Here is a 24,931-nt window from a genome sequence, read left to right on the forward strand (position 1 = left end):
TTTTGCCAAAGTTGTTAAGATAATTCAATGTAAAAAAGGATGTTTTAAACAAATGGTGTCAGAACAGTTAGATAGCTATGTTAAAAACAATAAACTTTGGTCTTTACCACACCCCCTATGCAAGCATATCTCAGCGATATTATGGGTTTGGTTCTAGACCACTGCAATAAAGCAAATAGCTCTGTGAAGCAAGTCACACATATTTTTTGTTTTTCTACTGAAATAACAGCTTATCCTATACTCTAGACTGTTAATGGCATTATACCTAAAAAAAAAAAAAAAAAAACCCTAACGTCCATACCTTAATTTAAGGGTAATTTGTTGCCAAAAAATGCTAATGATTATCTGATCCTTCAATGAGTCATAATCTTTTTGCTTCGAATCATTTCCTGTCTCAATGTTGGTGGTTGCTGAAGGCTGGGGTGGCTGTGGCAATTTCCGAAAATAAGACAACCAATGAAGTTTGTTGCACTTATTGACTCTTCCTTTCATGAGAGAGTTCTCTGTAGCATGTGATGCTGGTTGATGGCATTTTACCGACAAGACAACATCTCTCAAAAATTGGAGTAAATCTTCTCAAAGACTGCCACTGTTTTATCAACTATGTTTATGGAATACTCTAAATCCTTGCTTGTTATTTCAACAGTGTTCATGGCATCTTCACCAGAAGAGGATTCCGTTGTTCAAAAACAAACAAACAAAACACATTGTTCAGATGGAAGAAGCAACTCTCATTCATTCCAGTTTGATCATGAGATTGCAGCAATTCAGTTACATCATCAAGGCTCTACTTCTAATTCTAGCTCTATTATTATTTTCACCACATTTTCAGTGATTCCTCCACTGAAGTCTTGAACCCCTCAAAGTCATCCATGAGGGTTGGAATCAATTTCTTCCAAACTCCTACTAATGTGTATATTTCAACCTCCTCCCATGAATCACAAATGTTCTTGATGACATCTAAACCGGTGAATCTTTTCCAGAAGGTTTTCAATTTACTTTGCCCAGATCCATCAGAGGAATTACTATCTAATAGCAGCTATAACGTTATGAAATGTATATCTTAAATAATTTGAAAGTCAGAATTATTCCTTGATCTGGGGCCTGCAGAATGGATGCTGTGTTAGCAGGCATGAAAACAACATTTATTTCCTTGTACATCTCCACCAGAGCTCTTGAGTAACCAGATGCATTGTCAATGAGCAGTAATATGTTGAGAGGAATCTTTTTGGGGGGACAGTAGGTCTCAACTGTGGGCTTACAATGTTCGGTAAACTATGCTGTAAACAGATGTGCTGTCATCTGGGCTTTGTTGTTCCATTGACAGAGCACAGACAAAGTAGATTTAGCATAATTCTTAAGGGCCCTAGTATTTTAGGAATGCTAAATTAGGGTTGGCTTTAACTTAAAGTCACCAGCTGCATTAGCCCTAACAAGAGCCAGCCTGTCCTTTGAGGCTTTGAAGCCAGGCATTTACTTCTCTAGCTATGGATGTCTAAGATGGCATTGTCTTCCAAAAGAAGGCTGTTTCATCTACATTGAAAAGCTTGTTTAGTGTAGCCACTTTCATTAATGATCTCAGATCTTCTGGATTACTTGCTTCCGTGTCAATTTGCTGCATCACTTTGCACTTTGTTATGGAAATAGCTTCTTTCCTTAAACATCATAAATCAACCTCTGCTAGCTTCAAACTTTTACTCTGCAGTTTCCTCACTTCTGTCAGCCTTTACGGAATTGAGGAGTTAAGGCCTTGCTCTGGGTTAGATTTTGGTTTAAGGGAATATTGTTGCTGTTTTAATCTTCTATCCAGACCACTCAAACTTTCTCCTGTAATGGCAATAAGGCTGTTTTGCTTTTTTATTATTTGTGTTCACTGTAGTGTCACTTTTAATTTCCCTCAATAACTTTTCTTTTGCGTTCACAACTTGGCTAAGCATTTCATGAAAGAGGCCTGGTTTTTGGCCAGTCTTGGCTATCAACATAACTTCCTCACTAAGCCAAATCACGTCTAACTTTTGTTTTAAAGTGAGAGATGTGTGACTCTTCCTTTCACCTGAACACTTACATGCCATTGTGAGGTTATCAATTGGCCTAATTTCAATATTGTGTCTCAGGCAATAGGGAGGCCCAAGGCGAGGGAGAGACATAGGGAAATAGCCAGTCTGTGGAGCGTCAGAACATTCATCAACATCGCATTGACAGATTAAGTTTGTTGTCTTATATGAGTGTGGCTCCTGGTGTCCCAAAATAATTACAATGATAACATCAAAGATCACTGATCAGCATAACAGATATAATAATGAAAAAGTTTAAGAATTACCTAAATGTGACAGAGATACAAAATGAGCACATGCTGTTGGAAAAATTGCACCAAGAGACTTTGTTGCCACAAACCTTCATTTTATAAAAAATGGAACATCCACTGGGCATAATAAAGCAAAGTGCAATAAAATGAGGTATGCCTATACAAAAATTACCTTAAAAAGGCATAGAGCTAAATGCAAAAGTTAAAACTATAAAATTTAGGAAATGAAAAAAAACAAAACTTTAGGGACCCTAAGTTTGGCAAAAATTTAAGCATCACAACGTACAAATCATGAATAAAACATGAAAAAAGTAGATACCAAAATTTTAAAATTTGCTCTTCAAAATATACTTGCAAAATGAAAAGACAAGCCATGGCCTAGGAGAAAATATTTACAAAAGATACATATCTAACAAAGCACATCATCTAAATATATTAAAAATGCTTGCAAGTCAAAAATAGAATCCAAACAGCCTAATTTTTAAAAAATGAATACAATATCTAACCAGACACTTCACCAAAGAAGATGGATGGCAAATTGCATATGAAAAGATGCTCAACACCACTAGTCATTAGAAAAATACAAATAAAACCATTATGAGATACTACTCCACGCCCACTGGAATGGCTAAAATTAAACAGGCCAAGCACAGCAAGTTCTGGGAGAATGCTGAGCAACTGGACCTCTCACACACTGGTGGGAATGTAAAATGTTAAGAACAATTTGGAAAGCAGTTCAACCTTTCCTTAACAATTTAATCATATGCCTGCCATATGACCCAGCCATTCCACTCCTCAGTATTTAACCAAGAAAACTGCAAATGTATGTCCCTACAAAATATTTGTTCACAAATCCTCACAGCAGCTTTGTAACAGCAAAAGTTGGAGTTACAATCAACAGGTGAACAGGTATAGTCATTCAGTGGAATACTACCCCTCAATAATCAGGAATGAAGTATTGATGCATGTAACAACACCAATACATCTCAAAATAATGAGATGAAAGAAGCCAGACCAAAAAAAGCATACATACTATACTATTCTATTTAGATGAAATTATGGAAAATGAAAACTATAGTAACGGAAAGCACATCAATGGTTGCCTGGGGAGAGGGGGGATGGTTGGGAAGCAGAGATTATAATAGGGCATGAAGTATCTTCTGGAGGTGGTGGAAATGTTCATTGTCTTGATTGTGCTGATGGCTTCAGTGGTATTTACATATAATCAATTCTCATAAAATTGTATACTTTATATATATATATATCTCTCTCAAAGTTTTTAAAAATTTCTATAAAATCTGCTTTCCCTCTGTCGTTGAAAATTTTGCAAATGATGCTTAGGTCATCCAACTGTTCGTCTACACCAAAGGAATGCTATGTGGTCATAATCTTTCCTCCCTTGAAAACCTGGGGCTTTGTCCCCTCCAGAGTCCCTCCCTGTGCAAGCTTCCAAAGCATGAACTTCCTTCCTGGAGCAAGAGAGAAAGCTCTGTGCTGAGTACTGCAAACTCACCAAGTTAAATAAAACCTACTTTCACCATCCATCTGTGTTTTTTTCCATGTATTTCTGACAACTCACCATTGATTTTGGAAACTTCCCAGTCATTTTGTAAGCTTCCACTGCCGAGGGAAAATGTAAAATGGGGACCCCGAAATAAGTGCTGATCGTCATCAGTAGCCTCGAAAATGAGACTTCCAGGTGCACTGAGGGGATGGCAGAAGAACAAGCCCGTGTAGTCCTTGGCCAGCCTGGGAGGGTTGTCATTCACATCCGTAAGGATCAGGTGGAACTCTGACACAGAGCTCAAGGAAGACCCTCCTAAGGAATTGAATGATTGAAACATGGGATCAGCTCACTCATTTTCCTCTTAATAAGAAAGATTTCCCTTTCTTTAAAATTCAAGGAGTTAGGTACACTGAGATGCTAGAAAGATGACAAGCTTTTAGAATCAAAGACCTAGTTTCATTACTGGTAAAAAAAAAAAAAAGTCTTACTGATCATCATAATAATAACTAAGATATATGTGTTAATATATGTAAAATATTACTTCAAAATAATTGTGAAAACTGAGCTCAGAAGTTGTGTAACTTGCCCAAGGCAGAGAGGCTTTCAATCCAAGAGGTCTAACTCTAGCACTCACACCTTCACTTGCTCCTTAGCAGGCCTTAGGCATGTTAGTAGAGTTTTCTAAGCTTATTTTCTTCAGCTGTGTGGCTTTGCAAGAATCCTGTATATGAGTGAATGTTCTGGAAAATAGTAAAGGGCTCCATAGACATTATTTACTATATGATAGGAGTGAAAAACTTGGAGCCGCAGCATAACCAGTTGGTAGCTATGTAATCTTGGGCAAGTTACTTAATTTCTCAGTGCTTTGGTTTCCTCGTTCATAGTATGTGGTACCTTATAGTGTTGTATGAGGAGTAAGTTATTACACTAAGTGCTCAGTATGGGGCTGTCAGTGCAACGTAAACACTGACTGTTATTATGTCCTCCCCAACACCAATCACAGACAACAGACATTGTTTCTACAACTTCTGACTCTGACCTTGTTTGATTCCAGTAATGTTTTCTTGCTCATTTCCAGTAAACCCTATTTTCTTGCTTTTCTTCTCAACATTGTCTATGTCCATGGCTATACTTAACCAAAGAAGAAAAGGCCACCGTGTTCTTGAAGTCATTGTATCTATTTATATCATGTCAGTGCCAAAAGCTAAAAACAGAACAGGGTTTTGGACCCTGGTTTTGATTTCTGAAACTTCTAGAACATGAGAAACTCTTGGGACACATCCAGAGTGAAGTTCTGATCCCCATGGTATGAGAAAGGGGTGTGCACAGCATAAAGGCTCAGCCAGAACCTGCCTGCTGCTTCACTGGGAGCTTTTAAATCAAGAGTTAAATGTATACAATGCGATAGTGGAATGTGCTTCACTCAAGCAAGAGACAGAAACAGAGGGCCTGTCCACTCACACACACCCTTCCCAAGCTGGCACGCGGTTCTGCATTCTACCCTTTTTGGTTTGACTTGACTGAAGTAATTTTGTTTTTCTTAATCTTTCCACATGCAGGGGCCATTTTTATGATTCCTGTCTCTCTCCTCCATTTCAGCTCTCAACCCTGGGCCTCACATTTTGAAAGTTTTTTTTCAGAGCTTTGGTGGGTGGGGAGTGTCTAAAAACATATTTATTAATTTAATTATCTTTTTTGGTAAACCTGGCAGATATATTTACTAGCTAATTAGAGCCTGATCAACATTGGATCAACAGATTTCCTACTTGTATGTCTTAAAATTCCATGAAAATGCAAAGAAACTCTGTGTTAGTTGCCAGGCTCATTATTGGGTAAACATACTCTTCTTATGAGTTTATTTTTATTTAAAAAAGTTCTCTGGAACTCCACACTTGGAGCCAGCAGGCAATATATATCATCACAACTGAAATAAATAGGATACAAAGATTACACAGGAATGGCTCGAACATCCTGGGCTTTTCTGTCTTTCCTTTCAAAAGTTCACCTGATTTTGTCAAAACACAGATACCCTGGTTCACCCAAACCTATGGAATCAGAATCTCCAGGGGTGGACTCCTAGTGTCTGTATTCAACACGCTCCCCGGGGATTCTGACACACATCAAAGTAGAGAACATTTCATAAAACATTTTCTGCTTCAAAAGGGATGAGAGTGACAATTTAAGGCTGAAGGAGCAAGTGGTGGTCTACGTGAACAGGTAGGTGGTTTGACTCCACTCAGAGCTCCTGAGAGAAACCCACAACCACGTTGGAAGAAGGGAGATAGTTCAGCCAGGGACACAGAACTCTCTCTAGAAGAGGCCGTAGCTCCTACAGGAAACCACAGAGTGAGCGGCAGCCCTGCTGGGGGCACAGGTGTTTTTCACCTTTAACAAAACCACAAAGGGGCTGGGCGTGGTGGCTCACGCCTGTAATCCCAGCACTTTGGGAGGCAGAGGCAGGAAGATCACCTGAGGTCGGAAGTTTGAGACCAGGCTGGCCAACATGGTGAAACCCTGTCTCTACTGAAAATATAAAAATTAGCCAGGCATGTGGCGGGCACCTGTAATCCCAGCTACTCGGAAGGCTGAGGCAGGAGAATTGCTTGAACCCACAAGGTGGAGGTTGCAGTGAGTGGAGATCGCACCACTGCACTCCAGCCTGGGCAACAGAGACTCCATCTCAAAAATAAAGGAAGATATGAGCACTCCCTTATATTTTGTACCCTTCTCATCCTTCTACTTTAAGGTTGTGATGTTAAACCCATGTATCTTCTGATAATCTATGGTTGTTTTTTTTTTTTTTTTTTTTTTTTTTGCTTACCTACTTCTGTGGCCACCACTTGTACCCGATATGGACTTCCGGCTTCTCTGTCCAATGGAGCCACGCTAAAGATCTCACCAGTCACGTGGTCAATTTTAAGCCAACCTCTTATGTCTCCCCTCAGTGAATAGCTTCATCAAATGAAAACAGCAAAAGAAAGCCTGCATTACTTTGCATGAAAATGTGAAGCTAGTTCGTGCATCAACTAAATATGTTTGTGCATCCTTTAAATATGTTGTAAATAATATACAAATGATAATGCTGAGATTATCATTATCAGCATTATTTGTGTGTTATTTACAACATATTTAAAGGATCTATTATATTATTAATGCTTTATTTGCATTTCATCTGTCTCCAAAAGGATTTGTTCATCCTTACAATGTGGTGTTTGTGCTTGTATTAGGAAGGGTATAGTTCACAACTTCTGGGGAAAGTAGTTAAACTTTTCTGGCAATCAAATAATTCAAATTAAAGTAACCCAGAAGTATCTTTTAAAACCTCTTAGCAAACCACCCATCTAGAAAATTTGAACACCCAGTGGTGGAAATGTTGGACGAGATGGGTGGATACTCGTAGACCCTGGTAACACAGTGAATTCCTCATCCGACAAACATCTATTGAGTTCTGAGGAAGATCAGGCAGTGGGCCAAGGGAGGAGGTCACAAAAAGGGGCTCTTAGGCAAGTGAGACAGACAGATGAACAGATAATTCCAATAAAATGTGGTAAACACAACAGAGGGGGCCCTATGGAATCCAAGAGAAGTTTACAGGAATCAGCACAGTCTTTCTGAAGGAGTAGATGTTAAAGGCAAGAAGAAGACGCTTCAAGCAGAAGGAAGAGTGTGAGATAAAGCACCAAGGGCCAAGCAATAGCATGGCGAGTGTGGGGTCAGGCATTTCAGCAGTGCTGGGGTATACATGGGAAGCAGAAGGTGGCAAAAGGTGAAGCCACAGAGATTTGAAGAGCCAGATCATAAGAAGCAATGGGCAGCCAGTCAATGATTTAAGCAAGAGGGTGACCTGGCCATATTTGTGTTTTCAACAGAGTTCATTGGTAGGTGTATGGAAGATGAAGTTGAGACAGACAAGACTAGAACCACAGGAAAACCAATGGTAGTCCTTTAAAAAGCAACACATCATAGTCATGAGGATGTCCATATCTTTAGACTAAATAATTCCACTCCTGGAAATGCTACCTAAAAAAACCCAATTTAATCAAAGTTTAAAAAGAATTACATGCATACATCTATTTAAAACATTTTCTATATAAAAAATACTGAAAGCAACCTACATATCAAAGGATAAGAGAATCATTAAAAAATTATGATGTGTTAATTTCCCACAATGTATTTTTTTTAGTATATTCCATATGCCAAACACTGGGTTAGGTTATATATATGGGTAATGAATATGAAACCCTTTATACTTGGGATTTCATCCTGAAAGAGATGGAATGCTTTGGAGGGTTTTGAAAGAGGAGTCAGATGATCTGATTTACTTTTTTAAAAGGTCACTGACTGCAATTCAGTGAGTAGATTCAGGGTGGGGTGGGGGATGGCAGGGGCAAGGACGAATCCAGAACAGACATGGTGGTGCCTTGGAGTAGGCTGGAAGCAGGGAGAAGCAGGTGGATTCTGAATACATTTCAATAAAAGAATCTATAATATTTGCTGAAGGATTGGATTCAAATCCATTGGGTGCTAATGGATTTTAAGTTTGTGGAGCTGGAGAATTAAATTACTCAGACCAACACTGGAGTCATCCTTAATTCTTAACAGGCTTATTACTCATGTCTGAACTATTGATTATTCCTTACTCCTGAAACACTTTCTTCATTTGTCTTCTGGAATTGTACTTTACAGAACACCTCTTCTCAGTCTCCCTTGCTAACCTCCTCTTCCTGACCTCAACTTAATGGTATATGTATCCTTTCCTTGTTTCATCACAGTAATTTTCTTACATGTCTTTATTTTTCCCAGTGATAAACTTTTTATTCACATATTTGACCAATGATTTTTATAGCATTTTCATGAAGAAGGTAGGAACTTTTGTTAAATAAATGGTATAAAGATTAAAAACATTTTGTGTCTCCTCATAATTTTTGACTCAGTAGTATCTACACTAAACCATAGAGTATATCCCCTGCTGTTCTTTCTTCTCTATAAAAACTATAGAAGTAGTTAGAGTAAAACTGTAGGTGGTAACTTTGCTTCTCAATGATCAGCTAAAGGTCTTAGAAGTGAATCCAAGTGCCTGAAGGACAGCTCAATGGGAGGCACGATTCCCTCCAGATGTTTAGACAAACTTAAGGAATTGTCTGTCATTCGTAGCCACATGCATGATTTAAGTCATGCCGAAATATTTCTTATGCCATAGACAGGAGGTGTAATGTACAACAGCAGTGAAAGATCTGAGTTCAAGTCTTATTAACTACATGATCTCAAAGATTTTATAGATATTATACAGATATATACAAACATATTTCTTAGGCAAATTAATCATCATTGTACTTTTTAAGGCAAATCTGTGTGGGTCTTATTGAACTGAAAAAAAAGGAATTGCTAAGATGGAAATAGTTACACATTTTGTTTAGCCACTTCAGCCAGAGCACCAGCTTCTCCAGGGGTGCCCCAGATCAGCTCTTTGGAGCCAAGGAACCTATGTGTCCTACATCCAGAAGATTCCCTCAGGCCTGTAAGTTGGCATGGTCTGTCCGACTGGGCTTTGGTCTCTGTCTAGAACTCCTAATACACCTTTAAGGCTGGAACCCTTTCTTAAACCCCAGCCTAGGTAACTGGCTTAGTTAGACACAGGGCCTGGTTCTTCTAGTGTCTCAGAGGTGAACCTCACCTCCTGAACCATCCAGCTCTCAGCTGGGACCTGAAGCTCATGGGCTGGAATGGAACCTCACGCTGCTTCCCACTTGTCTGAGCCTAGATGGTTATTGATGAACCACCATCCCTTGGAATGCCCCCAGGGTGTTGACACCTTCCTAAACCAAGGCCAAGTTCATCATTGCTGGGTATGCTGTGAGGGTCAGCCCTGGAGTCAGTGCAGGCCAGCTCCTCCTCCTCCCCCCTCCATTGGCTTTGGTGACCACGCAGCCAGGCCTGCCCAGCACTGTTGCCCTTTACCTTATGTCCAGACCTTCTGGATCCTTGGCAGTCACATTGCCCACTTTAGTGCCTATAGCTACATCCTCACTGACTTTCGCTTGGAATACATGCTGGGAAAATTGAGGTGCTTCATTCACATCTGTCACAATAAGCGTGAACTTGGCAAAAGAACTTGTATTGTACATCACACCAAACACTAGAGGCTCAGGATTTTCTGCTTGGAACACAATGTTGGAAACAGCTGCTGTTTCAAAATCAAGAGGCTGTGTAGGAGAAAGAGAGAAAATTAATTTTGGGGTGATTAGCTCCCTTAAAAGATTCATTTCCTATGCTTCTTAAACTCTCATATATTCAATATATGATATTGGGAAAACTGGATATCCACATGTAGGAGAATGAAATTAGACTATCTCATACCATATATGAAAATCAGTTCAAAACAGATTACAGACAAAACATAAGACCTAAAACTATAACACCACTAGAAGAAAACATAGAAGAAAACTCTGATATTGGTCTTGGCAATGATCTTTTTATTTTTTATTTTTGAGATGGAGCCTCATGCTCTGTCACCCAGCCTTGAGCCTTGAGTGCAGTGGCGCGATCTTGGCTCACTGCAAGCTCCGCCTCCCAGGTTTGTTCAAGTGATTCTCCTGCCTCAGTCTCCCAAGTGGCTGGGATTACAGGAACCTATCACCACGCCCAGCTAATTTTTGTATTTTTAATAGAGACAGGGTTTCACCATGTTGGCCAGGCTGGTCTCAAATTCCTGACCTCAAGTGACCCGCCCACCTCAGCCTACCAAAATGCTGGGATTATAGGCGTGAGCCACTATGCCCAGCCTAGCAATGATCTTTTAGGTGTGACCCCAAAAGCACAGACTACAAAAGCAAAAATAGACAAATGGGATTGCATCAAACTAAGAAGCTTCCACATAGCAAAGGAAACAGTGAAGCGGCAACTTACGGATCAGGAGAAAATATTTGCAAATACACATTAGAAAAAGGATTAATATAAAAAATTTATAAGGAATTCAAACAACTCAGTAGCAAGAAAGCAACCTGTTTAAAGCATAGGCAAAGGACCTGAATAGTCATTTCTCAAAAGAAGACATACAAATAGCCAACAGGTATATGGAAAAAAATGTTCATTACTACTCATCGGAGAAACGCAAATTAAAACCCCAATGAGCTGTCACCTCACACCTGTTAGAATGACTTATCAAAAAGACAAAAAACAAACATTGGTGAGGATGTGGAGAAAAGGGAACCCTGTACACTGTTGGTAAGAATGTAAATTACAATAGCCATTGTGGAAAACAGTATGGAGGAAACTCAGACAACTAAAAATAGAACTACCATATGATCCAGAAATCCCACTACTGGCTATATAAAGTCAGTATGTCAAAGAGATATCTGCACTCCTATGTTCACTGCAGCATCATTCACAATAGCCAAGACGTTGAATCAGCCTAAGTGTCCAACAACAAAAACTGGATAAACAAAATGCGGTGTGTATTCATATATATATATATATATACACACACCCACACACACATATATATACACACACACAATGAAATACTGTTCAGCTTTAAAAAGGAAGGAAGTTCCATTATTTGTGATAACATGGATGAACCTAGAAGATATTACGGTAAGTGAAATAAGCCAGGCATGAAAAGACAAATACCACGTGTTCTCACTTGTATGTGGAATCTAAAGGTGTTGAACTCAGAGAGTAGAATGTTGGTTACCAGGAGCTGGGGTGTGAGGAGATTGGGGAGGTGCTGGTAAAAGCAGGCAAAATTTCAGTTAGAAGGAATAAGTTTAAAGGATCTATTATACAACGTGGTACTATAGTTACAACAATATAGTGTATACTTTAAAATCACAGAGAGTAGATCTTAAGTGTTGTCATCACAAAAGATGATAAGTCTGTGAGGTAATGCAGATGCTAGTTAGCTCTAATTAGTCATTCTACAATGTATGCATATTTCAAAACATGTTGTCCTCCTATACAATTTTTGTCAATTATAAACAAGACAAACTTTCATAGCAGTGGTTCTCAATCGAGTGTCAGCAAAAACCTTCTCAGAAGGATTACAGAGCCATGAAAGAGTCTTTTCTGCAGGACTTACCAGAGCTTGCACTACACTAATATGTCTTAGAAGAGGAACGGGAACATGGAACGCCTCAAATTTATTTAACTGTGGGACGCTTCATTTATTCAACAGAAATGTATTGATTCTCCCAAGACAGTTCTCAGGTGACAGCTTGGGAAATGCTTACATAGAGATTTCCATTTTTTATGGGAAATGATTTTCCAAGGGCCTCAAAACTCAAGCCCCCAAATTAAAAATTTTAAACTCATGGAGGATGGGAGAGGGAAACAGAGATGACAGATGATCTGCTGAGGACCTGCCAGATGGAACCAGGAATGAACATCAAGCAACCAATTTTGGTTTCATATGAGGCAGAATTTAACAGGGCTACCCAAGAGTACTCCTCCTCTTCAGGAGTGGGCTTACTGCTGTCTTCTCCGTGTCGGCTTCCTGGTCCCTACATTCCATCCTCAAACTGACAAGTTGCACATCCTCTGCAGTCTCATAGCACCTAATACATCTAAGTGTTGATGCATTTTAGATCTTCACTGACCCTAAGCTCCATGAGAGGAAGAACTGCGTCATATTCATCTTTGCTTCTCATCTCTTCCCTGACACACGGTGCCCACAGTGGGCTGGTCAGGAAATACAAAGACCAGAAAGGCCTGGTTCTTGAGGGCCTCCATGGAGAGGAGATTCTGGAGAACATCCCCACCTTCCAGAACCCCCTTTCCCCCATGCATGCACCAACCCACACCATCACGACTCACTCTCTAGTTCATAAGTGCTGTGGGACAATTTTTCACGTGGAAGGGTGGGAACTGTGTGTGAAGACTCAGGGTTGAGATAGAAGAATCAATTGAAATTCGTTCAAATATATAAGAGATAAAATCATGTAAGCCAGCTAAGTGTGAAAAAAGAGGTTGTTCATAGTGATAAGCACCCACTGTCTGCAGGGCCTGGCCCTCGTTGACCTCGTGACGTGGTCCAATACACGTCAGGTGGTGCACGGTTCAATTAGGGCTTCTCCCCCTGAAGTGGAGGCGGGGAGAACAAGCTGGAGTTTCTGACTCACAGGACCCACTCCCAGTCTCAGGGGATGACAGAACTGTCCAGTTGAGATAAAAGCCTAGTAGACCAAGTAGGAAGGCAGCAGCCCCCAGAATGAGCCTGTGATGGGGACAAAGGACACAGTTCTCTGTTCCTATCCAGTCCAGCAAAGTCCGGGCCCAGGCAGGCAGCACAGTTGTCCCTATGCTCAGACAGAGCACGTGCATCCATCCTCACCACCAAGCAGGTCCTAAGCACCCTCCCTGGCTTTTCCTCATGCTATCACTGTGGCCCCAGAGACAATGGTTTAAAGAAATGAGACAGTGTGTGTGCAAATGAGAAGCAGCCTGTATTACCAGAGGAGAATGTGCAAGGCTGAGAGTGGAAGGAGAAGACTGTATGGCGAGCTGAGGAGCTGGAAATTCTTCCTTGACTAACAAGGTCATATCTGTGTCTTAGAAAAATAACTCCAGGAGCAGCTGCCTGGGGGATGGATTCGAGGTGATCCACACGGGGGCAGGAAGACTAGCTATAAGGCAGTGTCAGTGTTCCCTAAACACTGGATGGAAGAATGAATGAAAAACAGCAGCCTGCCGTTGAGGATTCTATCCACATAACTTCCACACCTGGAAAAACATCAAACCAAATCTTCTGGGGAAATCATTATAAATGGAAGATGCTAAATTAGCAAACGGTAATCAGCAGAGCTGAGCCAAGAACAAGCCTTGTCCGGCCATGTGCATTGTGTTTCATGACATGGGGCCATGACTGAGAGGCCAAGTCAAGAGACCTGTCACTGCCTCTTGGAATGGCCTCAGTCCCATCTGGCAAGACATATTCAAGTTAACTGAAAAAACCTGCTCATACCACGATTCCTTTAGTGCATACAACTGCCTGAAAGGTCAAACCTAGTGATTTAGATTCAACCTGGAGGCAAAGAAAATGCTGAAGGAGAGGGGTTGAGACTGGGATATTTACCATTTTCACTAGTGATCACTGATGATATCAAAGTGTGCACATTACTTTTCCAGATGACATTTGGTCAGGTTAAAAATAGCTAACGAACTGAGAATTCAAAAGGATCAGCCATAGTAGAGAAGTGACAAAATTTGCAAGTGAAAATAAGGCAGAACCCTGAATTTCAAGAAACAGGATCTCAGGAGACTTATTGTTGAGCCAGGCAGGGCTCAAAGAAATAGCTTTCCTGCTCATGACACATGTTTGGCCCCAAGAGCATGATAACCAACCACACGAGAGGCTGGAGCTTGGGCAGCAGTAAATACAGAGCAGGGAGCATTTCTGACAGTTGTTTAATCTGAAGGATTGCTTTGGGCACTTGCCAAAATACTCATTTCCAGGCTTTCCCCTTGAGAGGCTGAGGCCGCAGTCCTCAGTATGCACAATTTGACTCTTGAATTAGGCAAGATTGGCGCCCTTAGGCAACAGGGGAGAGCATACCTGTCCACAGGTAGAATCCTAGCTCTAATTAATTAGAATCAAGTGATGCCACATGTTTAAGTTTGCAACCTGCTGGATGCTGTGTTAGGAACTATATACATACTTTTGCATTTAATTCTTCAACATCCTTCTAGAAAGGTGCTACCATTTTACCCATTTTTACAGATTGGAAAACTGGGGCCTGAGAGGTTACATCATCTGGTCAAGGCCACAAGCTAGTAAGTGGCAACACCAGGACTCACAGAAATTATTTCCTGAGAGGAGCTGGAGGCCTGGGGTCAAGTTCCCGGCTCTGCCATCACCAGAAGGCCTGACTGTACCTTGCTGTGGGCCTGAATTTCTGCCTCCCTCAGAATCAGTGGGAGAAGCAAGAGAGTTTATGCAAACAAACTGTAGTTGCCACGTATGAGTCCCTCGGTGAATTTTACCTGTGATTAGCACATTTGTAATTCAGATAAACTGTTAATGATATAATTGTGATTAACAAACTGAAACTTTTAAAAATTATTAACACAGTGGTTCAGAACAGTGGTAGTCCCTTGATGGCTTAATAGGCAAGGACTTAGAAGACAAAGCCATACATAAAAAACCAAATTATATAGTCCATAAAACACTTCAATAACAAATAGTATGGCTACATACATTTGTTATATTTTTATTCTATATCCTAGTGGGGAATTGGCTAACATTTGGTGTATCCTAATCAAGAATCCACAGCCCAGGGTTGGTTGTTGCTTAGCATCTGAAAGAACCTAATCTGAGATCTATATCCCAGAGGTAGCTATGATAGTCCTTCAGCCAACACTATCTCAATCAGAACTAGAAGGTTTGTTATAATTAGCAAAGTGATCTTACACATAAATTTTCTCGGTGATATGAGTGGCGTCCAAGATATACACTTGGGGCCAAGCACAGTGGCTCAAACACCTGTAATCCCAGCACTTTGGGAGGCTGAGGCAGGTGGATCACTTGAGCCCAGGAGTTCAAGACCAGCCTGGGCAACATAAGGAGACCCCATCTCTACAAAAATAAAAAATTAGCTGGGTGTGGTGGCACACGCCTGTGGTCCCAGCTACTCAGGAGGCTGAGGTGGGAGGATTGCTCAAGCCCAGGAGGTTGAGGCTGCAATGAGCTATGACTGCGGCACTGCACCTGTCTCAAAAAAAAGATGTGCTGTTTGGTTAAAAGTATAGTGTATCCCTTAGTCATTGTGAACAGGAGTATAGATATCTGGCCTGGCCAGCAGATCATACCCTGCAGAATTCCAGGGCTCAGTTCTGTTCTGCCAGTTATCGCCTGCCTCTGGATGGTTGAACAAATCCACTTGCTCAAGGATAGTTATCACAGTGCCCAAGGGACAGAGAGCTGGGATGTCACAGGCCTAAAGCACAGGTTGGATGATCACTTATGTGTCTGCTTGTTCATAATTGTATATGGGACAGAATTCATTTATTCATTAAGTCAAGCAATATTTATTGAACCTCTAATATATGCCAGGAGACAAAATAGACACTTGAAATGGAACCACATATAAAGTAAGGATGTGACAAATAGTTTGATCAGAGGCCTACTCTACTGTAGCATACCTCTTGTGTCAGGTTGTGAGGGAGGACACTTACAGCTCTCACCCACAGCTAATCATTGAGATAGGTGCCAACATCTCCCTAAAAGGGCCCATTAACCACAAATGGCCAAGTTAAACCACTGTTCAAAAAAAGGTGACATATGGGCCTTGTTCATACTGGGATGGATAGGCCTCTATCTTCCCTTAGATTCCTAGAGAGCTCTGGTCCTGCAAAAGGATAAAAGAAAGCTGCCCCCATCACCTGGAAAGGAACACACCAACCCACTGCAAGCTCTAAAAACTGCCCTTTCCTTTATCCTTTCTTTCTGGGGTATTCTCTCTCCAGGTAGACTGCTGTGAGCACAAGGGGAGGTTGTCATGGTACCTTTTCCAAATGTCAGACTCGCACACAAGGCTAAGGCTTTGAGCTGGTCCACAGCAACCTCTCTGCTGAAATGCAGCAGGGCCCTTGGTTCAAGCTGGAATGTTTGGTAACAATGGGATCAGAATTCCAAGGCTCTGTCCCAGGGCTTGCTTCAGCACTAGTGCTTTTTTCTCTGTGCTTCTGTCCATTTTCTGTGAAATTATTCTATTTTGTCTTCATTTTTAGCCTCTTTCAGTTTTCTTTTATTCTGGCTCAAAACTGTACTCCAGAGCTTTCTTTTGCAGCCTCCAGCACACTGCACTGCAAATCTTAAACAATTAGCCACCCTTGCAGATTCTCTCTGGCCCTTTTTAACAGTGAAGTTTCACTCTCTTTCCTAGGAAAGTATCTTAACCGTAAGTACATTGGATGGCATTGAGTGCCACTTCCAATTGAGTCATCTGGTAAACTCATGACATGCTCCAAACACAGATGAGGCAGCCACAGACAAAATAGTCAAGATTCAGGTATACACGGCAGGGGACAGGAGTAGATTGAGGGAGGGGTTGGGAGAATCTTGTACAAAGAGACAGGAACCAAGGTAACTAAGACTTTGACTCCAGATTATCCAGTCCTTACAGAGGGAGAGACAGAATGAGAGCCTGTGGGCTTAGCAATACAGTAAAAGGTGAAAGTAAAGCAGCGGGGAGGGGGATTAAAAAGAAACTTGTCTGTTAAACTGCTTGGAAGGAGACCCAGCAGTTTCACTATTCAAGAGGTATCTCTGCCTGGCACATTAGAATAAAGGGTTTACAGCCTAAAAGACCAATGGGGTCATCCAACCCAACTCCTCACATTTGCAAAGGGGGAAGTGAAAGCGAGGCCCTGAGTGCCACTCCCGGACCCTAACAACCTTGCGAGATTTAGCAAATAGCAAATAAAAGCATAGAACACCAAGTTCGATTTGAAGTTCAGATAAATAACAAACAAGTTTTTAGTATAAGTGTGTCCCAAATATTGCATGGAACACACTTATACTAAAAAATTGTTCATCCTGCATTTTATATATTTTATGTGACATTACCTCCCTGCAAAAGTTACTTGGCTAGCTAGCGGCAGAGCCAGGTCTAGAATCCTGACTTTCCGTCCGTCAGGAAGACAGGAACGACTAAGAGGAATCCAGGAATCCAGGAACCCATCACCATACCTGAGAGGTGGCTGCTAATACATCACCTCTGCTTATAGATCCTCACACTGTCATTAGTAAATTAACCCACAGACAAAGACAAATTATATTAAATAAATGGGCTATTTACCTTTTTAATTATGACATATCCGGTGTTGGTATGGGGATCTGTGTCAACCCCCAGGCGTCCCTCACTGTCTCCCTTTATGATATGATACAGAATTTTAGAACTCCCAGTAAATGGCTCATCAGCATCAGTGGCCTGGATGGTTAAGATGGTGGACCCAACGCTTGTGTCTTCAGCAAGAGTCAGGTTTCCATACTAAGGAGAAAATGGAGAAGGAAACAATGAGTAGGTCTGCTGTCATCAAAGCCAAAGGACGAACTTATCTCTCTGGTTTCAGAATAGACACAAGTCATAGTTTGCATCAATCTTCCTGGGGCATGTTTTTTCCTATTGATGAATATATTGCAGTTGATTTTAACATCAGTCATACTCATGAGCTGATATCCATTGTACCAAAGAACGCAATATCTCAGAGAGCTACTGGTAGGATTCTAAAACAAGTTCCCCCTCCCATATCCAATTTGTTTAGTAACTTAATTATTGTAGTAGTAATGATATAAATAGCCACCATGTATTGAGTATCTATCAGGTGGTAGGCACTTTATATATCTTATTTAATTAATTCTTCAATCAACCAATGAATAGAGGTTGATTAAAAGCTTGAACTTTAGAGTTAAACAGCCTGAATATGAATTGTAGGCTTGCTTCTTATTAGTTGAGTGGCTTGAAGCAAGTTACTTCACTTCTTTAAGTGTCAGTTTCATCATCTGTCCAATGGAGACAATAGTAATAGAACCTACTTCATGTTTGCTGTGGGCATTAAGGGAGACAATGCATGTAAAGCTCCTAAATTCTTGGCACATAGTAAGTGCTCAGTAAAGAAAAGCAACAAAACACCTTACAGAGTAGTTAGGTTACCATCTCCACTTATGAGGAGCAAAGGCTTGGAGAAGTAAAACCCACCAAGGGTCACACAGCTAGTGGGTCAAAAGGATTGGGATTCAAAGCCATGTTTGTGCAACTCCAAAGCCTGTGCTCTTGAACACTGGCCTAGACCATCTCCCACTCCGCTAAAAATCCCCCAGATCATCTCTCTTGGCATCGTGATCCTAAAGAAGGTTATAAGTAGGGCTCAGAAGAGAGGACCACAGCATTGAAAGAAGCAGGTTCACTCTCTCTGTAGCCAGATAAGTATTTAAGCTCTGAGACCTCAAATGCAGGATTCTTGCCCTCAATCTAAAAAACACTGTCTCGATAAAAGGCAAGGAGGTCACAAAGTTAGGAAAGGATCAAATGCCCAAGAGAATGGAGGCTGAGAAGAAATGGGTTATTTGATGCCTGCTGAACCTCAGTGCCTGTTATACAAGACATACCCACGCACACCTCTTCCCACCCCATCCCCCCTCATAAATCAATTCCCTTCTTTGTTGCAGCCTTGTCCCTATTTTGATTTATGAACATCATCACAGGGCTCTGGGCTGCCTCATAACTGACTTCAAAAATGACATAACAGTCTAGTCAAATAGGCGTCTTGCTCCTTCAAAATAAATAGGGACTTCCCTCCTAAGGGAAACAATGATAAAGTCATCACCAAGTCTGAACGCCCTACCAATGACAAGAAAATAGTAATTTGCATTTTTCTTGAGGTTCTAAATTGACTTTTTTCTTTCTGTCCAGTTCTAATTCTCTCAAATGTCTTGGGCACACTTTTCTTTGGCTTAAGTCAGAGATTAATTTTTTCTTCTCCCTTGCTCTTACCCAATTATTACAAATTAAATTGCCAATATTCCAAATATTAAATTTTTGGCTAAAAATGCTTGAGACCTAGCAGTAAATCTATTTATTGTCCTAATACACAAAAATATATAATGACAAACTGCAAGCCGCCATTCAACTTTTTTCAATTTGACAAAGATTGTGGTGGTTGCTTTTAAGCAGCCCTTGGAATAAATGAGCTATTGGCAGGAGTTTATAAACGAATGTTCCCAGACACCTATAATAGTAAACGTTATTGTTCCCCAAAGATTTCCACTGAAGATGGCATCTGGGTTATTGGTGCACTGACCAAGATTATCTGCTAAGTCTGGCACTTTTCCTAGCTACTGTCTGTGTCTTTATCCCAAAAGAAAGGGTCAAGTAAAATGAACAAAGTAAAGAAAAAACAAATAACAAAAACTACTCACATCTGATTTTTCAAAGATGGGGATCTGATCATTGATATCAATAACGTTGATTTGCACAAAACAAAGGGTCTTGAAATCTGAAAACCAAAGTCATATGTCATAGAAATTTTCATTGAAAATCATGCATTAATATCAGAAATCCGCAAGAAAATATTTGGCAAGTGAAGTGACAGCCATAGCCACAATTTTGCAATTGACATGCAATTTGTGCAGAGAGTGGGTTCTCTGCTTCCCACCTGTACCAAAGTGGTCACCAAGTGTGGGGCAGGGTGGCTAAAGACAGATCTAAGAGAGATTTTTCTAGGTTTTTCATTGCTGTCCACCTGCTGTCCTCCTAAGTAAAGTTAGGTAAGGTTTGTTCCTGAACAGGATGGCTTTTTTGTGAAGCAGTCTTTTTCTAACTAGTGAAACTTATGTAATCTTCAAAGTCCAGAGCAAAACTGTCCTTCCAGAAAGCCTTCTCTGAGCATCCCAGTGGCTGTCTCCTTCTCTGAACACATCCAACCTACATCTGCTCTGACTACTATGATGGGGCGGTTCAAGGGCCTGCTCTCTTCTCTCTAAGTAAGGGAGGAACTGGCATAATTGGCCTGTTCACAAGAGTCTGGCTACCCAGCCTGCAGGAAGCAAGGTGGGGACAGAGGTAGCTCCTGGAACCCTGGAGAAATCACCCAGGTTTTCAGGGATGGGTTTCACAATTCCAAGACCTAGGCACACAGCAGCTTCAGCTAGATTCCAGATGTGTGTGGGGTGCAGGTGGGGCAGGATGCCTCGGGGAGAGAGAACAAGACATAAAATGACAGGTTCTTTGTTGGGTTGCCGTTGATCTAACCATGGTGCACTGCACTGTATAATGGTTAAGACTCTGGGCTTGGAATTCACTGTTTGGGCTCTGCCACTTAGCATATATGTGAGAGCTTGGGTGCCTCACTCAGTTTATCTGTAAAATGTCAATAACAGAACCGATGTTTTCATCACAGTACAATTGTTAGTGGCCTCTATATACCAGCAACTGTATTGTTTACCCGAGTTACTCATTTGTCTTCATGATAACTTCATGATGTAGGTGCTACTGTCATTCCCATTTAATTAACAGATGAGGAAGCCAGGGAATAGAGAAGTTCAGGTAACCTGACCAGGGTCACACAACTAACTAGTGATGGAGCCAGGATTCAAACCCAGAGGCTCCTTTGCCCTCTGCAGCCACCATCCATTCCTCTGTGCTCTGTAGCCCAAGGGACTGACCTTATGAACTGCATCAATGTACATCCTCACCCTGAGGGTAACAGTTAGGTTCTGCCAGTGGGAGGCCTGGCAAGAGACTGGAGGGAGGACAGGAAGAGCGTGGCTGGGGGTGTCACACCCCCGTTGCCAACAGCCCTCTTCTAGTGACAGGCACAGGCCTTGCTCCTTTGGGGGATGCTCCCTTCCCTAGATCCTTCCGGTTTTAGGGCAGAAAATGCTGCTCACTGTGCTTCACACCTCCTGTTGGTTTCCCTTAACCCTGCCCACAACCATTGCAAACAATCCCTTCTTTAAACTCTTTAAGGGAAGCCTCCACTTCCTGCTGGGATCCTGACTAATATTCCCAGGTAGTTTAACTCTAGAGCTGGTGCTCAATGCACTGGACGTGATCCCAGGGACAGAATCTATTAACACTCCAATTACAACCAAGTGGATATTGATTGAAGTTAAGGCTGGTCCTCAGAGCGTTTGTAGACAACAAGAATGACTGAAGATTGGAGTGGTCCCAGACCCTGAACCCACTGGCTCACTGCTCTGCACACACCTCGTTTGGCCAGCAGTGGGCCTTTCTGGGTAAAAGGCCTTCCCTGGTTTTACTTAAAACTGTGTTAATTATAGCCTAGTCTCTAGTTTTCTGTAGCGCACAGTTGAATGTTTAGTTATATCAACACACACGTATTTGAACATATTTTATAATCTGGTCCATATTTTCTATAGATGTACTCATGCAAATAAACAATTTGTAATCTGATTGCCACTTTAAACTCTATCTTGAAATTGCTCCAGGTCCTCATGCATTTCCACATGGATTCCCACTCTCCCATAAGCCCTACATGATTTTGTAACTTGTCATATTCATCCTTCGAAGCCCAGCTCAGAGACACCTCTTCCAGAAAGCTGTACCTGTTCTCTCCCTCCACTGAGTCACTTATTTCCTCCATGGGCTACCTTGTGCGGTTCCTTGCAATTTACTGACTCACGAGTCCATTTCCTCTACCAGAATGAGTGCTCCCTGAGGACAGAATCATCTATGTCTCCCCAATACCTTGCATGGTGCCTCAAATAGGTAAATGCGGAATAACTGCTGAAAGAATGGACTGCTGATAGTGTGAAATTGTTAGCTCGTCATGGATAGAGAAGATTTATTATATGTACGTCTGTTCTATCTCTTACAATAATGCTAGACAAATATTAGGGCCTTAATATTTGTCAAATTATTGGGTTTCAAACATTCCACATTAGGGCCCTACTAAACCTGGCTTCTGCCTAGTATCTCAATATCCCTGTAAAGGAGAGAAACACGAAGCACAATGTGAAATGAAGCACAAACAAACGTTTCTTGTTTGTTCTCCAGACCTGTGTCATCCGTGCCTGCCAGCAGAACAATTACTGAATTATATGGTAATCGAAGATTCAGTACGAGTTAACTCAAAGGAACTTCTAGGAGTCTGAGTGCCCTTGAAATGAGTCTCTCTTTGAATCCAGGTATTTTGTGTGTCTGTGCATATTTGTTTAACAATGTGTGTTAAACAAATTCAAATAAACTCAATTCTCAGTTGACTGAGAATGCATAGTTTTTATCAGATTCTCAAAGGCTCCTGGGACCCAACAGAGATTAAGAACCACTTGCTCTGCAATTGTATAAGGAGTATAGGGAAGAATGTCTCCTGATACTGTCAAACAGCCAACTAGAAGCTGATGATAAGACAGAACTTCCCGAAAGATGCGCTTCTCCTCCACTTCCCTACAGTAGAGCCCTTTCAGTCTGAAAGCAAGAATTGGGAAATACAATTAGTTTTGCTGTTTGTGATCATGGTCTGCAGAATATGCCTGGCAGACCTCCAACAACAGGGACGTTAATTGACAACAGCCCCACTGCTGTGCTCTGGAATCTATTACCACATTCACACTGGGACCTCACCTCCCCTGGACTGTCCACAGCCAGTGACCGAGAGAAGCAGCAATTGTAAAGCTCATTTTCAAAGACAATGAATTCCTTTGACAGCCACCTTTAGACTCCCCAACAGCTGTGCTGAGCTTTCCTCAGACTGTTCTAATCTAGGACATTCCCACCAGCCTTCCTTCTCCATCTCCCCTTCACTCAGCATCAGGCATCAGGCTTATATTTTGGTCTGATGACTCTCCCAGCCTTCTTTGTGCCCTTCCGCAATTTTTTCTCACAGGCTCCCCCCAATAAAATCCTTGTACATTTAATCTCCTTTTGGCATCTGCTTCTCATAGGACCCAGACCAACACAACAATGGTGCCTGAGCTGCAGCTCTGGCCTTTACAATGTTCAACCAGCTATCTCTCTGTTATGTGTGTTTCACAAAGGAAGCAAAGAATGTTTAAATGGCATCACTCTATGACATACCGGACATTAGAGCAGGCAAATAAGTCATAGCTAGAAGGAAAACACTGATTTGTACTCAAGATGGTGGATGTGATACTAACCTTTGTCAGATACCTCTATCGTTAAGTTGTACTGAGGAGTATCTTGCTTCTTCAAGGACTGTTTAGCTAACTGTAACATTCCAGCATAAGTTTGGATTAGGAAGAGTCCATCCATGGGAAGTTTGGGAGTTTGCTCCACAATGATGTAGTTTAAAAAACTGTTGACAGTATTTTCTTCATCCCTGTCATGTGCAGTAAGTGTCCCAATACTGTTACCTATGAGGAAGGAAAGAAGAAAAACCCACCATTACAGGCTCCACATAATCTATTAAAATAGTTTCACTAAATAAGCACATTCCTAGAAAACACCATGAATAACTTTGGATAGCAGACAAATGTTCTTAGATTTATTTTGGTTCTTCTCATCCTACCATGTAATGGTTGAATAGTGTATTTGTCAGCCAGGGCTGTCATTAAGTATCATGGATTAAACAACAGAGACTTATTTTCTCACAGTTCTGGAGGCCAGAAGTCTGCGATCAAGGTGTTGCTGGGGTTGGTTTCTTCCGAAGCTTCTCCTAGGCTTGTGGGTAGCTGTCTTTTCCTTCCGGTGCCTTCACAGCACCTTCCTTCTGAACCTCCCTATGTCCACATTTCCTCTTATAAGGATACCAGTCATACTGGATTAGGGCCCACTGTAAGGACATTTTACCTTCATTACCTCTTTAAAAACCTTATCTCCAAATATAGACATATTCTGAGGTACTAGGGGTTAGAACTTCACCCTATGAATCTGGGGAAGGGGGAAGATGTAGCCTAGAACAGAAGGTTATGACCTCAGCATATAATTTGGGGGGCACGGGGGACACATTCAGGCTGCAACACCTAGTGCTCCCTCCCAAAACTTCATGTCTACCAGAACCTGAGCATGGGACTCATTTGCAAATAGGGCCTTCACAGATGTCACTGGTTAAGGCTCTGGAGATGAAATCATCCTGGATTTAAAGGCAGCCCTAAATTCAGTGACAGGTGCACCTCTAAGAAAGGAAACACCAAGATGCACACAGAGGAGGAAATGATCTGGAGGAGGAAGCCAGAAGTTGGAGATAGGCTGCCACAAGTAGCCAGGGAACACTAGACGCCAACAGAAGCCAGAAGAGCAAGGAAACATTCTCCCCTTGAGACTCTGGAGGGAACGCGGCTCTGCAAGCACCTTGATTTCAGACTTCCAGCCTCCAGGACTAGGAGAGAACAGATTTCTGTTGTTTTAAGTCACCAAGTCGGTGGTGATTTGTTGCTGTAGCCCTAGGATACTAATACACATGGCAAATGGTATCGCTAAACAAAGAGAAGCCAACCCTAGATTGCCTCTAAGCAACTTCATGGAACAATTGCAGAAACCGACTCTACTCCAAAGATAACACAGGGCAGGGACCAGGCAGGATCCTCTCCGCCGTGCAGTAGTTTGTGGTCCTAAGTATTTTATTCCCGTGAGGGTTTCAGTCCAGGGAGTTCTACAAGCCAGTGGCTATGACTCGGTTCTGCACCCAGCTCTGGGCAAGTTCCG

At 41.6% G+C, this 24,931-nt stretch overlaps 1 protein-coding gene across 2 annotated transcripts in view; it reads right to left on the bottom strand.

The window, feature by feature from the left end:
- The window catches only part of CDH17 (cadherin 17), a 76,399-nt gene that overhangs the window by 14,132 nt on the left and 37,336 nt on the right, over positions 1-24,931 (bottom strand). For both annotated transcript variants that reach the window (XM_058444517.1, XM_058444518.1), the window contains 6 exons: positions 23,425-23,640; positions 19,726-19,802; positions 17,606-17,797; positions 9,771-10,015; positions 6,634-6,764; positions 3,885-4,124 (listed from right to left, as the gene is read on the bottom strand). In XM_058444517.1, coding sequence (XP_058300500.1) covers positions 3,885-4,124; positions 6,634-6,764; positions 9,771-10,015; positions 17,606-17,797; positions 19,726-19,802; positions 23,425-23,640 — 1,101 coding nt within the window. The remainder of the gene's footprint in view (positions 1-3,884; positions 4,125-6,633; positions 6,765-9,770; positions 10,016-17,605; positions 17,798-19,725; positions 19,803-23,424; positions 23,641-24,931) is intronic.

This window comes from Hylobates moloch, unplaced genomic scaffold (assembly GCF_009828535.3).
Source record: "Hylobates moloch isolate HMO894 unplaced genomic scaffold, HMol_V3 SCAFFOLD_9, whole genome shotgun sequence".
NCBI lineage: Eukaryota > Metazoa > Chordata > Mammalia > Primates > Hylobatidae > Hylobates > Hylobates moloch.